The following is a 15365-nucleotide window of genomic DNA, read 5'->3' as shown; positions in this document are numbered from 1 at the left end:
GTAAGCACATGATACTGACGCACAGGAATGGTAAAATATGAGTGCTATCGACCAGCAATACCGGTTGAGGGTAATATATCGCATTAGGCGCAATGGCGCATCCAGACAAACAGATATAGGGGCCAAGTGGGTGGGAGTTCACGACTTGCTACGAGCAGGTAAAGAGGAGGTTCTTTTACCGCTGTTGATCTGTGCAGCGATTTGGCTCTGCTTAAATCTTTCAAAGGCTTCTGAATCCTGCCGTTGAATCGCCCATAGCTCCTCCACAGTTGACCCTAACTCTTCAAATGCTTTGTCTGCTCCCACGCTTTCAAAGTGAGATCGAGTTTGCTCTTCGTGTAAGCGATCGAGCTTCTCACGTAAAGCTGTAACGTGAGACTCTTCCACAAAATCAGGTGGTAGGTCTTCATCCTGGTGGTCCCGGGGAGGGTTAAGAAAGTCCCGGCGAATGTTTTGCCCAAGACGGTGAACATGACCTTCTTCGGATGTCATCGCACGAGAATGGAGAGATGTAATAGAGCTGGTCCGTGAGAGACGAAGAGCATAATGATCAACATCATCGTCGTCGACAGCAACTTCATTATCAGCATTGAAGCCGCTCGACTGCATGTTACTGAAACTATGTGCAAGACCTCCATCGTCTCCAGAGTTCTGCGAACTTGTCTCGGGATTGGATTTGATAGGTTGAGGTGCAATTCGAGTTTCCGGGTACTCATCCTCAAATCGCTGAATCATCTTCTGTAATGTAAAATCCAGGAAAAGAAGGCGCCCTGATAGGATGAAATCAACACGTTAGTGAAATTTAGGGTGAAACACAGAAAAATGCTTACTGTAGTTATTATCATTTCCGGCCCGGTCCTCGCGCACAAGTGCAGACTGGATTCGAGTCCGAATATTGCGGGCCGATTCCAGAAGGTTTCTCGACATGTCGCGTGGCCGCTTCGCAACATATGACCGAGACTTCCGACGTTTTGGGGTTGTGGTACCGCTGGGGGGCCCAGACACATCCCCTGGCATATTGTGGTCCAAATTTCCAAGACACACCCCCAAAGCTTTGACTACACCAGTGCCTCCAATAACGTAATCCTCATCAGGGGCAGGATCATCGTCGTCGTCACCTCCTGGATCGCCAAAGCTATGGCCCACAATATGCTGCAAAATCTCAGGAACCGGGACACCTGACCGTGAGAGTGACGAATCAGTGCTGTCGGAAAGCTCGGCTTCCAAGGCACCTCGTTCGAGGTTTTGAAGAGAGTAGGCAACTATCTGGGATGCCAACGCTTTAACAACTTCGTTGTTTTTGGAACTTGGATCTTCGATGTCCACGGCGATTATTGTCTTGGATACACGCACCGCTGCCATCAGAGATGCATAAACAGCACATGCCTCTTCCTGGGCTTCCGGGTCCTTTGCAGAAGCAAGAGCAGCAATAGCAGGGTTTTCTAGTATGTTGAGATGGTTTAAACTAGGGCATTCCGGAAGAATTTCAGCCAGGGCGATTGCATGGTCAGGAGAGAGGTTAACATCAGCCAAATGGATACGTTTCAGCAACGGCATTTTAGGCAGAAATCGTCTGAAGGTTGCCAACGCATCTGGCTGAGTCGAAAACAACGCTGGGTTATGGGAAACATCAATGAACCGGAGGTTAGGCAGGCGTGTTAACGACTGGAGCAGTGGGTAGATAGCAGAGGGCGTCAGGAAGCAGTCTGCCAGGCTCAGTGCCTGAAGGGGAAGATCACCCTCAATAGCAGCTGTGATCAAATCCAAATCATCTCGGATAGGGTTACCGCCTAAATCAAGGCCTTCGCATTTGCCGGACTCCAGGTAATGAACAACATGCTCAAACCCTTCTCGAGTCAGGTCATTGTTGGCAAAGCCCAACCTTCTCAAGCCAACTGTTGAAGCAGCATCGCAAATCTTTCTGACGTCCTCAGCAATAGGCTTGCATTCACTGAGCAAAAGTTCCTCGAGATGATCGCCACCAAATCGCTGCGCAAGGGAATTTGCGAAAACAGTGTTCACATCCAAATCGGAGGGGCCTGAACAGTTCGGTGAGGTGGGGTTCCTGGGGAGTGGAATCCCTGAAAGATCGATTGCCTTCAATGACTTTGAAAGATGAATGAAAAGGCTTATGTGGCACCAGCCTTCAGGGCCAATCTTAGGATTATCCTTCAAGGACAGCCTTTCTATCACACTGTATCTCTCCACCTTTTCCAGAGGTTCAGTGTTGGACTTTCTAGTTTTCCCGCGCCTCCGCCTCATTTGCTCTACGGTCTTGGTAGAAAGCAAGCCAGACAAGATAGCGCGAACTGAATCGTCTGTCAGGGCACATTTCTCCAAAATCAATTTCCGGACTGGTACAACAGCCAACCAGTCACAGAATGTGGCGGTATCCTCAGGGGTCATGGGGAAATTAGCAAGGTTGAGAACGGCAACGGTTCCGGGAGACTCTGCAAGTGTAGAAGATGGCGAGGAAATCTCGTCCACTATCCGCTTGAGCACCGGTGTTTCGCGCAACTGACAACAGCGTCGATAGATTCGGATCGGGTCTGTCGTTGGATGACTCTGTGCTCCAGGGCGACTGGCCCCAGGTGCAGTTGGTCGAGGCTCACCTTCGTCATCATCAGCGGTTAATTGCATAGGAATGGAGCCGTTTGCTTCGGCCAATCTCCGCTTTCTTTCTCTTCGTTCGCGTCTTTCTTCTTCTGATCGCTTTTTCTTTTCCTGCTTCCTTGTTGGCTCCCTGCTTTCACCATTGGACTTAGCTTCATTCGGCGAGGTCTCTGGGGAGCTAGGTTTTGCGGTAGGGGTTTCATTCTCGCCTTCTGTATTCGCGGCAACGGGCTGCGGGTTCTTCGCTGAAGCCGGATCTTCCTTGTTCTTAGATTTAGAGTTGGTTCGTCTTGGCTTGTGGCCATTCGTATCCGGCACATGACGTCGGGCTGTGTTTCCAGGAGGGCTTTCCTCGTCAGACTCCCTGCGAGATATGCCTGCAATCTCGACATCAACACAAAAGGCAACACGGTGCAGCTTTGCCTGATTGAGATCCGAAACTTTGCACCTGTCTCGATCACGATCTATGTTCAGCACACGGCGCTCACAAATAAAACCATGGTGAGCCACTTTGCTCCCTCCGGAAGCCGACGAAGAGAGTTTTCTAAAGGCATTCTGAAGGAAAGAATGGCCTCTCGGAGAAGTAGAGGTGAGCGGAACGTTCTCATCCCTTTTCTCCTCTTCCTTATCTTTTGGGGAATAGGCTGCTCCAAAGGGGTTATGCAAATCGAGCTTGGTTACAGGTGAGCTTGCTTTAGGGGATGCCTGGGCCTTCATGTGGGATTGCGACGGCGGAGTGGAGCCAGAAGAAAACTTCGAGCTCAGACTTGAAATCCATGAATTTCTCCTTCCCAGCACTTGTTTCGGTGCGCTCTTTGGGGCGGGTACTTGTATCGGGGCAGTTCCAGCTCCAGTCGTCGTATCGCCATTTGTTTGAGAGCTAAGTACGTCAGGTTCAGGAGAGGCATGAGGTGGAAGTGATGGCAAGAGTTTATCGGGAGAGAGGGATTTCGCGGGTTTTGACGACGGAGCTGGTGTAGCTTCCACCTCGCTGGTGGGCTTGTCGCTGGACAAAGACGAGACGGACCTGCACCGGGAGAGATTGTCCGCTTTAAGATTGTTAGAGAGGCAAGTTGGCGATTTAAGGCGACCGGGGAGGTTACCTTTCTGAGAGTGGTGTAGCCAGCTAACGTCCACGGCCTCGACACTCTCCATTTTGAATTAGTTGTTTATCGAAAGTACACTTGCAAGTGAGCGATTTAACGATTCGATCACGAAAGCAGGCTATCGCAGTTCCAGGACTATCGGATCCGAGAGCATAATCCAGCGGTCCATTCAAGAAAGCAAAAAAGACGAAATGAATCCTGCTATAGGCCAAAGAACAAATATCGGTACTATTCCAGCGAAATTATTATTCCCTGAAAAAGAACGGGAGATCTCCTCCAGTTGATTTACTTGCGGCGACGGTGACGAAGTTCCATGGTGGCAGAGCGGCGGAGCAATGCGGGCAAGATGGTATGACGTGGAAGGGGTCGCAAATTACCAAAGTCAGGGGATGGAGGGAAAGGGGGAAGAAAAAGAAAACAGAAGGAAGGTCAAGGATTCGAGAGAGCAAGCGATGAGGAAATAGTCAAGACTCAAGTAGCAGTGAGTGAGTGGAGTGGGTAAGGGTCGACGTCTCGACGATACTCAAAATAATAATACTCCGTAACAGTGGAGCAGGTGACCCGCATCGTATCGTACGGTATTTACTAGTTTGTACTGTTTTGGCTTACTATTGACCTCGAATTCTTTGATCCAAGCATCATCATGTACTCGAAACTCTCCAAATGATCAAGTTCTTGCTTTAAGATTCAGAAGCATAAGGTTTTTTTTTTTAGTACCCAATGTGGCGGTACTATAACTCAGCATGGTATCTCCCATTCCAGCAAACTCTGTGCTATTTTTCCGGAAGACCTCCGTCAAGATGGCGTGGGATACCTCGCACCAAGACACCCACAATTCGCCGTTGGGGAGTGAAAATCGTCCATCCAATATCGATCTGATGCTCCAGACTAGCGGGCTCTGGCGAACTCTGTTAGTCTTTGGGTAGTGGATACGGATGCTGGAAATATCCAAGTATCCATCATCCACCTCCACTGCCATTTGTAACTCCGGCCGCCGGACTCGGACACGGTGGCCGCTCTCCGCAGTTTCTGAGTGTCCATCTTTATCCATGCCTTTCTGCCCACCTAAACCGCTACCCGCTTTAGGTGCGCCACACATTCTTCGCGATCACACATTCTTCGCGATTTTTGATATTTCAACTTATTTTTATTATTATTACAACACAACATGCCTAAATCTCCAGATTTTAATGAATCTCGCTTGCTTGAAGCTATTGCCACGGTTCAAAAGCAAAAAAAACCAAATATCGCGAAGATTGCACGAGAATTCAATGTGCCTGACTCTACGCTCCGAACACGCCTCAAAAAACCAAAGATACTAGTAACACCAACAACAACGAATAAGAACCTTCTACAGCCATATCAGGAGAAGGCCTTAATCAACTGGATCATACAAATGCGGAAATGGAACATCCCACCAACTCCTGCGGTCATTGCAGCATGGGCAAATCAGACACTTGCTCGCGCGGGGTCAGATAAGCAAGTTAGTAAGATGTGGCCATATCGATTCGAATCGCGTGTACCAGCAGATCTAGGACTTGCTCCAGTAAAGCAGAAGACTAAGGAATTAAGGCGGATACAAGCAGAGGATGCTGGCTTGCTTCAACACTGGTATAACCTTTTGAAATCACTTCTTCGCGGGGTCCCGGCTCGCCTTGTCTACAACTTTGATGAATGTGGTTTCCAACCAGGCAAAGGTCGTGATAGGAAGGTTTTTGGGGGTCCTAAATGCCCTGATCTTGCAGAAAGTGAGCGAGGTGAAAATATTACTGCAGTTGAATGTATTGCTGCAGATGGTTGGGTAATGGACCCATTTTTTATTTTCAAAGCAACGGGCAACTATATGGAGGTCTGGTATCATGATGCAGAACAACTACCACCTAAAACAACAACAGCAATATCCTCAAATGGTTGGATAACTGATGAGCTTGCGCTTGCCTGGCTACATCGATTTAATACTGAAACGAAGCATCCTGATCGTACTAAGCAAGGCGAGAAGCGATATCTAATATTTGATGGCCATGGCTCGCACCTTACGCTCGAATTTCTACAATACTGCGAGGAAAATAATATTATTCCCTTTGGTTTTATAGCTCATTCAACACATCTCTGCCAACCTCTTGATGGAAAACCTTTTCTTGCTTATAAGACCAATTTTTACCTCAAGAATAATGAGCTATCTCAATGGGGGGGTAAGCCATATGGGAAGGCAGAGTTCTTGAAGATTATCCAGCCAATCCGCAACCAGACCTTTCGCCAGCGAATTATTCGAGATGCCTTTAAAGAACGCGGTATCTGGCCAGTTGATGGCACTGAAATTATTAAAAAACTAGCGAATCAGATGGATATACCAGATATATCAATTGATCTTTGTCGAACCCCATCTCCACCACCATTACTATCCTCCAGCGTTGAAAACAGTCCTCCAGCAACAATAGAGGCTCTTCTAAAGAATCAGGCAAAGGTTACAAAGGAACTTGATAAGGTATCTGACCGGGCAAGGCGGAATATATCAAAACTCTTTCAATATCAGGCAGAGAAGCTCGAGGAGCTAAAAATGACCCAGGAAGCAATTCAAAGGATTAGGGCCGTGCAAGAGCCTCAACGCCGGGTTTATACTAAGCGCCAGATTAAAGGTCTATCTAGTGACGGGGTTCTAAGAGTTCGTGATGCTATTCGATCAATTAAAGATAGGAAGGCAAAGGATGCTGAACGTGAGCAGAGGAGGTTGGCAAAGCAGAAAAAGAAAGTATATGGTTCTCCACCCCCTCCACGCTCGCAGGAGTCAATTCAAAGAGGAATTGATAATGCAAGACATGCTGAAGAAGCTGGAGAGTTTTTTTATTTTGATTACTAGTATTATTGTTGTTGTATAGCTTCAAATATTAAAAAATCGCGAAGAATGTGTGATCGCGAAGAATGTGTGGCGCACCTAAAGCGGGTAGCGGTTTAGGTGGGCAGAAAGGCATGGATACAGCTGCATAATCATGGTCCACGACCAATGATTCGCAAACCCTGAAACCTTCCCTTTTTCTTGACCTGCTGATATTAGTTGACAAAAAGGTCTCCCGAGCAAGTACTGCACCCATCCCTTCGAGCTTAGCGGACCGGAACTCTGTCCATTATGCCGGGGTATACCCCCGAATTAAAATAGGGAAGTGCGTGCGTGAATTTCTTCAAGATCAAAATAGCATCCCGGAATCACCGCAGACCACATTTCCCCACTAACCCAACCGGGCGTGGCATCCCATAGATTATTTGGTTTACCAGGGACATCAACCCAAACCCTAAAGTGATAGTACAACGCTTCGTCTGGGAGGGGGCGGCGGCGTGTTGTCAGAATTTGGCTTCTGTACGATCTCTCTACCAGGACATCTTGCACAGTAGTAGAACCACCAAGAAACTCAAGCAATTCTGCTAAATGTGACTCGATGCATGCGAGGACGATTACCTACTGCACGGTAGACCCTCTCGCTTGTTGCATGTTAAATACCAGCTGAAGGGGGGGTGGCCAGCCTGCTCTCTCCCCCCCCCCTTTTAAACAGGGATGATTGAATAAATTTCCCCCATAAGCCTAGTTGACAAAGAGTTGTCAAACAAGTTGTCCTACTAAAGTACGGAGTACTCCATCATTTCTACTGATCGTCACGACTGACTCCCAAGTACGTTCTAGTTAGTAGTAAGACATCCCCGGTTCCAGAACAACGGGTGGGAGCACCTTCATGTCCAGTTGGTATCAGTATTGGTTTAGTACCACTAGTACCAAACCAGATAAATTACTAGCGCTGGACTGAATGATCGCTGGAGAAAAGTTCGGCCGTTTTTAAATTTTCCTACACAACACAACACAACACATCACAATGTCACATACCTCGAAGTACATGATGACGACTTGACTACTCCGTACTTGGTTAATGCTCTGTCTACCCACAGGATCTCTCTGGCGATACCATCCCGATAAAAAGTGGTGGACCCAGACAGACACTCTTGAAATCAAAGATTTATTATTTCCCCTTTTGATCACAAGGAAACATGCCATTTCGGGAAATATGTCTCGACGGCCACCAGATCTTTCCAGGTCCGCTTCTCGGACAAAATTTTGCCCCCCGTCCATCGTGCATAGCTTATTACTCCGTACTTACTTAGTAGTTATTAGTACTAGACAAATAGTACCACTGTCATAGGACATGGTGGGGTAGGACTAAATCCCGCATGAGACTGGGATTATGGATAGAAACAATATTCTATATTTCTGACAAAGTTAGGCGAAACCCCCACTCGGACTGACCTACAATACATACATGATATGATGCTATTTACCGGAGCATTTGTTGAACATGTTAATAAGAAAGAAAATTCCCATTGAGTGCACCCAAGAATTGCTCCGATATAAGAAAAAAAAACAAACAAACAAACATATCCTCCCAGTCATAAAAAGAGATTAAAAAAAAAAAATAATTATGAAGAAAAAGAAGAAAAGGTCATGGTCGTGAGAACATCATCAAGCTACAGGATATCTGAGAAGGGGAAACGCCAACTGTTTGCAGAGAAGTATAGAAAACTTTTTCTTAGTTTGCTTTTGTTTTTTTGACTATCGCACTTAGTTATGCGTTAAAAAGCACGAATAATCCATTCCGCCTTCAGGTCTGGTAATCCATTTAACCGGAGAGCTCACGGATCTTGGCCTCAACACGAGCCTTCTTCTCCTCGCGGGTCAGCTTGGCCTTCTTGTACTTCTTGCTCTCAGCCTTCCACTCCTCCTTGGACTTCTTCTCCTCCTCATCCTTCTTGAAGGGGTCCTCACGGATGGCCTTGTGGGCCTCGGTGTAGAGGTCCTCAATATCGCCAGCCTCAACACCGTTGTCGGTGTACTTGTGGAACTGGCCACGGAAGCGCTCCTCATCGTCGTCGGCAAGACCCTCCATGTACTCAGCGACGTGGCCACCGAAGATGTAGGTGCGGAGAGTCTCGGCATCGAGAGCCTCGGACTCAAGGTCGAAACCGGGGAAGCGGTTCTCGGAGTGGGGGATGAAGATACCACCATCGGAAGCACCCTTCATGGCACCGAAAACACGGGCACCAGTAGAGGTACGGGCGAGACCAACGTCAAGGAAGGCCTTGAAGGGGCGGCGGGTACCGTCGTCGGTCTCAGCGGCCTCAGTGAGAGTGAACTCACCGTCAGCCTCCTCAACACCGGCGAAGTCTTCGTCCAGGCCGAGCTTCTTGAGGACACGGCGAGCGAGGAGGAGACCAGTGGCGTAGGCAGCAGCCCAGTTGGTCAGACCGTTGGTGATTCCATAGCGCTTGAGCTCATGGGAGTAGGCGCTAGCGAGGACCTTGTCACCGGTGATCTCAGAGGAGACGATCTGGGTGATGATGTCGCGGTTGGTGAAGCGGACGACCATACGGTACTTGGGAGCATTGTACTTGTTCTTGGCCTGGGTGATCAGGCGCTTACGAGCATAGTAGTCGGTCTTTCCCTCTCTGCGACGGCGGTACTTGGTCTGGTAGCGGCTGTACAGGCAAAAACAGTCAGATTGACATTTCGCCAGCTTGAGATCTGGTTGAGATCTAGAGGGTGGGATTCCTTACCTGAAGTACGCGCTGCTCTTGACAAGCTTGTGGAAGGCCTACCAAAAGAACCCGAGTCAGCAATTTGCGCTTCAGAAATCAAGTGTCCGAAGCATCTTGCAAAGACCCGTTTCCAGTCTAACCAGAAACCATGAAGAATATTCAAATTTTTCCACAGGAAGGGAAAGAAAAACACAACGTCTATAGGCATTCACCAGGAATGACAGTAGAGACTCACCATTTTGACTGTTGTGGCGGACTGGGGACTGAGTTGTCGACGTTGGCTGAAGAAGAAAGAATTGAGAAATTTCGTGGGATGAATTTGTGGACGAGTTCGCTTAGCGTGGTTGCATCCCGGCGCAGAAGTGCGGTCGGCGACGAGGTACACCACCCCAGATTATATGGACGACTTTAAGACCCAGACCCGAGAAATAATATGATAGCCAACCAAAGAAAAAAAAAGGAATAATGGAAATTGTAATATTCTTACCGACTCGAATAATTCTATATTGACTGAAGATTTCTACCTCGTTGGATATCTATACTATGGATCAAAAGACAAAAATACGGTCACCCCACATTCTCTTAGCCATCTAGTTACATACCCTATTCTATAGCCGTGCCTTATCCTGGCCTTCCAACAGTTGAAGACCAGTAATCTTCTCCAACTCTTTGACGGCATCCTCTATATGTCCGAGATTTACTTTGACGGTCCTCATTCCAATAGTCTTCGCAGGCTTCAAGTTCTGCCCAATGTCATCCAGGAAGACAACGTCAGATGCGCGCACAGGCTGCTCCAACCCCTTCTTCTTAGCAGCAGCATTCATTTCCTCCAAAGCAGCCTGATATATCTTTAGATCCGGCTTTCTCAGCCCCGAATGGGCAGACGAAATGAAAAAGTCAAATACCGTCGTGCGGCCAAAGGTATCTTTGTTGTATTCATGTCCGTCCGGGAAAATGACCGTGTTCGAGAGAGCCCCCAGGATGAACTTCCCTGATTCCTTCAATTTCTTCAGCGCCGGGAACATGAAGGGGTCAGGTGTTCTGGATATTCTCATCATCTCCCAGAATAGCCATTCTGCATCAATCTCAGGCAAGGGTGGGGTGGAACCAACGGCATTGGGCCCCTTCTTTTTTTGAAGATTCGCGTTGAATTGCTCCCATAGATCGGGCTTCCGTAGATCTTTGTTGAATTCGGCGAAGAACTCTGCATCCATCTTCATCTCCCCGCGCTCCAGTCGGTGCCAGCTGCCGTTGGGGGATGTGCGTGAGATGCTGAAATTCACCCATCCTTCGGGGATGTTATGCTCGATTTCGTAATCCAGGATAGCCTGGAAAGGCGATACAACCTATGAGAAGATGAGGGCTTGTAGTTGAGGTAATTCTGTTGCAGCGGACTTACGCAGACTCCGCCGATATCGAACAGGAGGCCCACTGGCCGTTGACTCTCCGCCATTATGAGCTCTGTAATATAGGCTTGTATTATGGGATAGTCACTTCTGGGGGGGGGGGAGTGATTGGAGTTTGAAATGGTCCAGACGAAAGGTCACTCTTTTGGGGGGTAATTGCCTGCATTTGTTGCGCCTTTTGCGGAGTAAGAACAAGACTGTAGGATTAATGTTGCCGAGGTATATATCGGGGTTTTTTAACGGTGTCAGACCGAGGAAGACAATCACATCAGAAACTTAACAATATCAATAAATTTCCTTTAATAATATAGAAACACGAGAGAGATATATATATATTGACCCGTAAATCAAGAACAAAGAATAATTCATCATGTATCAATCGTGGAATGCTGAGGATGGAATCCGCTCTAATCGACTATCCAACCACGTGACCGTTATCGATAACATCAAACGCGTTCGAGACAAGGTGAAATTTGGTTGATTCCTCCCAAATACCACATTGCGGGCACTATGGGGCCATGGAATCCTCTCGTTCCATCTCTGAGCTCAAATCATCGTTTATCAGGACGCAAGTTCGCATCCTATCGGAGAGCCTCGAAGCGCCTGAAGATTGGAGAAGTTATGCAGCCGAGTCAACAGAGGAGGAGCTGAATGATAAGGTGGTTGGGGATGTATTGCAGAAATGTAGCCCCCCTCCTTGCTGTTCCGACTGAATAATTTCTCCCTATGCATCTTATTAACATGGCCACTGCGGCCGTGTTTACATCCGTTTTCTTCACCTTCTGCATGCTGTGGGCGAAAGTTAACCAGCCTGGTATATTTAGTGAACGCCGCCTTGAAACAACACAGTCGCATTGTTTACTCCTCGCAAGCGGTCCAGCATGTTGCACAGCAAATTACAAGCTTGTACTGGTCCTCTGTTAGCCAGATTACGCGCGATGTGACCTCACTAGAGAGGGGCATTGATCGAACCGTGGACTTGTCCAGTCACCAGTGAGCCTTCCCAGGTTAGGTCCTTGAGATACCCTGGCCTGACTGTTCCAGGAATATTACTCAGCTCCCTGCAGAGCTTTATGAGCAATCTGCGAGCGAAGAGGAGCGTGCCAGGTTTGAACCCCTGTGTAATAAATTTTGGTTTTACTCTGCTCATCGTTGTATAGATACAAGCGCCTCCAAGAACGGCTGGTTGGCCTCGACAACCTGCGGCAACAAAGACAGCGGCGCTTGGATCAGCTGCGGCACCTACAGCATCTCCTCGAGCCTTTTCAGGAACCGCAGAGTAACATCCAACCTAATCTCGTCACAAGAGATGGAGAATTGGTCCAAGAGCTGGAAAAAATGAGGATGTTAGTTGCGCGGGTCAGCGGTCGGATGGCGCAGAAACAGAGCAAAGGAAATACCGATGCAAGTGATGCTTCTTATCCGCTGGGGCCTGACCAGAAGCTTGCAGCGCTCCTTGATCTGAGTTGAAACACTGCTAGTGCCCTGGGGGTATAATGACGGGAATGAAATGACTATACTAAAATGTGTCGTAGAATCCCAATACTTTACAATTAGATTGATAAATCGACACCAGTACAGCTCAGCAACACCCTCGCAGTAGCAAAATTCTTGACCCATTAATATCCGTCCTTTACTTTTCCCACCACCCGATGGTAAAAAGTAATAATTGCCTATTTTCTCGAAGAACAGTGCAAGGGGGGGAACTGTAGGAGTTGACTGCAGCCGCACACACACACACACACACACACACACAGCAGGTGCCAGTGACAGGAGTGTGAAAACAAGGTGAAATAGAAAAAGAAAAAGAAACTCCAGGCAGTCCTGTTTACCTGTTGAAAATCTCCAGTCCACACTAGACAAACAATCTCTTCTCCCCCTGCTACTAAACAATCCTCTTCTGTCCTTTTTACTCTGTCAGTCTCAACCGGTACTTGGCCTTTCACTTTTCAGTTATGGATATAGCAGGCCAGGATACCGCCTCAATCTGTGGCTCTTGTAAGGCTGGTAACCGGAAGACAGCCTCCGAATCTCCGGCGCTTGACTGTTTTGGTGATGGCGGTCCTCCTCCCCCAGAAGATGCTTCGCTGGGACATGAACACCACATCCAGTGGGAGAAGTCTCCTTTCCGGCCTATTCTTCCCATTTCTGTATCTCTTCCTCATCATTTTCCTAAGTCAAAGAGCGAGGGCTCTCGTCCATCCGACACCATCGCTGCGCCTACTCCTTCCTGTGCTTCCAGGGCACCGTTTGTGCGTGGACACCGTCGTCGCTCCACCCACGTAACTCGTCGCGACCTTGAGAAATTCAGAAAGGAGGTCCTGGGTGTTGAGTCCCCTGGGTTTGGGTTTGACGACGACTTTGCGCCCGCCGCAAGCCTCAATCCTGCCACAGAGCCGCAATTCGAGGAATTGAACCAGGCTTTTGCCGCCGCGACCATGTCTCTCAACAACAGTGGTAATAACCCCGGTGCGGGTATGTTTCCAAGCTATACCGATAGCTCCCCCAGTCCCTCCAATTTGGCTGCGGTCCCTCGCCAGCCCATCTCCGCTCCCATCCCTCACACCCCGACTCAAGTCAACGGTGCTGGTATGGCTGGTATGAATGGCGGAGTCCCGACGAATGCGGGCCACCAGATGGATCTCCGTCATCTTTATGATATGGTGCTTGAGCTGAGTGACGTTTTGAAGAACAACCGTGAGGTGACTAAGAGTATTGTTTCGAGTGCGGAGGAAATTATGGTATGGCTCTCATTTTTATTTATCCCGAACCAGCTGACAGCTATAGAAACGCTCTTCTTCCGACGGAACCAGCCCCAGTATTCAGCAGGTGAACGGCGAAATTAGCAGTACGTTCCGTTAACTCGAAAGTCCTGGATGTCGCTAATGAAATTAGGCGCTCGTATTGCTGAACTTGAACGCGCGCTGGCCAAGGAAAGACGCCTGGTCGAAACCCTAAAGAATGAACAGGTTGAAAATACCAGATTGATCGGTGACTATGAGGCAGCCGTCGGAATTATGGTGGAACAAATCCGCAACTATTGCCACAACAATAACATGCACTACCTGTCTCAGAAACGCCATTACAACAACCTCCTCCAGGCAGAACGCGACGCTCATCTGGAAAGCCGTCTGGACCGTGACCACTGGCATGCCCAGACCCTGAAGTGCGCTGAGATGATTCGAACTGCTTACCGTCTTCGCTGCGAGGAAGACGAGCTCCCCATTCGTATTGTTGCCGGTCTTCAGAACGAGGTTCGCGCCTACCGCAATGCGCTTGGCATGGAACCAGAGAAGCTCGAGGAAGAGTACGGCTGGGAAATCCTGAAGCATGTTCCAGGAGGCTCTGAATGACGAAATGAGCTGGAGATTTGGTATGAGCTAATGATGGTTTGTGTAGTCGATTTTTGTTCTGTGGGTCAGGCGTTTTGGGTAGATAGTAGCACTTTGAGCGACGACGGATTTTTCCTGGTGAAGGATATACCCATCTTTGCATAAAATTCTGTATTCTACAGTATCTGCATTTACCTGCAGGGAGACATAATAATATTGACAGGAGTTCGAGGACTCCAGGTATGCTGGTCATCTAGGAGACTCGAAGCTGCCTGATTCAGCGTTACTTGTGCTCGATTAATCCGAACTTGAATACTTTTACGCCTAGCGGCAGTAAATACCCTTCTTTCCTCTTCTTTTACATGGTCAGTACCCTACTTGGGAGACATCAATCAGTATAAAACACCTCATCAAGGGCCTTCCACCACCCCGGTCCTTCTGCACTCCCCACAGCTCCAGAAACAGGACTCTCCTACCGAGTAATCAGCACACACTCACACACTCACACACACACATAAATATCCCTCGAATAAGAATAAGAAAGAAAGAAAGAAAGAAAAAAAAAATTTCACCTGCATCCCATCTGTCATAGCCCACCACTCCCGAACTTTAGGGTTCGCGCGCATCTTCAACATATCCGCCTCATAGTCATCCCCGACATACTTAAATGTCGCGAAGAGAGTGCGTTCGTTGTCGAAGAAGATCGAATCTATCACCTTGATAAGTAATTTCTTCAGGGTATTTGGTGCCTCCTGCTGGAGTGGTCAACTGAATACTATATGCATATACATATACACACACCCACACACACACACACATATATATGTATGTAGAATCGAGTAGAGAAACAGGACAGCATATTCAACATTCAGGTAGTATTAGATATAGATAGATAGATAGATAAGCATACAATCGCAAATATTGCAGTCTTTGATCTGTTCCAAGACTTCAGGCCAGACGTTTGCATGGCATTCTTTGTAGGCTGCTATGGCGGAGGGTTTCAGGTGGACGATTTGGGCGATGCGGCGCATTTTCCCTTCTTCTTTTGCTGCACTTTTTTTTTTCGCTGTGGGAATCGGAGAGGGGAAATTGAAGGGGTGGAAGGAAGAAGAAAGGGTACTTTGTAGATAAGTTTGAAAAGGATACTCAATTAATGGGGTTGGTTTTGGATAGGTACTGTATGTATATACATAATAGTTAATATATGGACGGAGTAGTGATTGCGGGGCCCCCTCTTCGGTGGGTATTAGCCCGAGATTTAACAAGTGAGGGGATGGATCATCCGATCGGAATCGATTTTTGGCCTGCTTCCGTGGCGATTGCGTGGAAATGAC

General features: G+C 48.0%; 7 protein-coding genes across 7 annotated transcripts; 2 read left to right on the top strand and 5 right to left on the bottom strand.

The window, feature by feature from the left end:
- Positions 1-138: 138 nt before the first annotated feature.
- P175DRAFT_0433515 (putative cell wall biogenesis protein Mhp1) lies at positions 139-3768 on the bottom strand (the record flags this gene model as incomplete). Its single annotated transcript, XM_040893603.1, has 3 exons — positions 139-770; positions 831-3662; positions 3717-3768. 3 exons carry the CDS (start codon positions 3766-3768, stop codon positions 139-141), a joined length of 3516 nt encoding a protein of 1171 aa, XP_040754171.1.
- Positions 3769-4492: 724 nt separating this feature from the next.
- P175DRAFT_0529857 (uncharacterized protein) lies at positions 4493-4818 on the bottom strand (the record flags this gene model as incomplete). The annotated part of the gene is made up of 2 exons (XM_040899732.1): positions 4493-4617; positions 4653-4818. The coding sequence occupies 2 exons, from the start codon at positions 4816-4818 to the stop codon at positions 4493-4495; spliced, it is 291 nt and encodes a 96-aa protein (XP_040754170.1).
- Positions 4819-7901: 3083 nt separating this feature from the next.
- On the bottom strand, positions 7902-9553 carry P175DRAFT_0499319 (60S ribosomal protein uL18). Its single transcript, XM_040896708.1, has 3 exons — positions 9529-9553; positions 9312-9349; positions 7902-9233 (listed from the first exon to the last, which is right to left on the bottom strand). The coding sequence occupies exons 1-3, from the start codon at positions 9529-9531 to the stop codon at positions 8378-8380; spliced, it is 897 nt and encodes a 298-aa protein (XP_040754169.1). The 5' UTR covers positions 9532-9553; the 3' UTR covers positions 7902-8377.
- A 348-nt stretch (positions 9554-9901) lies between these two features.
- Positions 9902-10746, bottom strand: P175DRAFT_0432801 (uncharacterized protein; the record flags this gene model as incomplete). The annotated part of the gene is made up of 2 exons (XM_040893559.1): positions 9902-10639; positions 10693-10746. The coding sequence occupies 2 exons, from the start codon at positions 10744-10746 to the stop codon at positions 9902-9904; spliced, it is 792 nt and encodes a 263-aa protein (XP_040754168.1).
- A 459-nt stretch (positions 10747-11205) lies between these two features.
- P175DRAFT_0431515 (kinetochore subunit FTA4 family protein) lies at positions 11206-12169 on the top strand (the record flags this gene model as incomplete). Its single annotated transcript, XM_040893492.1, has 4 exons — positions 11206-11383; positions 11524-11692; positions 11744-11806; positions 11860-12169. Coding segments are annotated over 4 exons (720 nt in total), but the record flags the coding sequence as incomplete, so codon positions are not given.
- A 485-nt stretch (positions 12170-12654) lies between these two features.
- P175DRAFT_0474229 (uncharacterized protein) lies at positions 12655-14541 on the top strand (the record flags this gene model as incomplete). The annotated part of the gene is made up of 3 exons (XM_040895201.1): positions 12655-13440; positions 13487-13547; positions 13595-14541. The coding sequence occupies 3 exons, from the start codon at positions 12655-12657 to the stop codon at positions 14050-14052; spliced, it is 1305 nt and encodes a 434-aa protein (XP_040754166.1). The 3' UTR covers positions 14053-14541.
- Positions 14368-15187, bottom strand: P175DRAFT_0453685 (L-rhamnose mutarotase). Its single transcript, XM_040894550.1, has 3 exons — positions 14942-15187; positions 14604-14740; positions 14368-14503 (listed from the first exon to the last, which is right to left on the bottom strand). The coding sequence occupies exons 1-3, from the start codon at positions 15060-15062 to the stop codon at positions 14420-14422; spliced, it is 342 nt and encodes a 113-aa protein (XP_040754165.1). The 5' UTR covers positions 15063-15187; the 3' UTR covers positions 14368-14419.
- Positions 15188-15365: the final 178 nt, after the last annotated feature.

Source organism: Aspergillus ochraceoroseus, assembly GCF_002846915.1.
Source record: "Aspergillus ochraceoroseus IBT 24754 chromosome Unknown P175scaffold_2, whole genome shotgun sequence".
NCBI lineage: Eukaryota > Fungi > Ascomycota > Eurotiomycetes > Eurotiales > Aspergillaceae > Aspergillus > Aspergillus ochraceoroseus.
The sequence above is the reverse complement of the archived record's forward strand: the minus strand, read 5'-3'. Positions and strand labels throughout refer to the sequence as shown.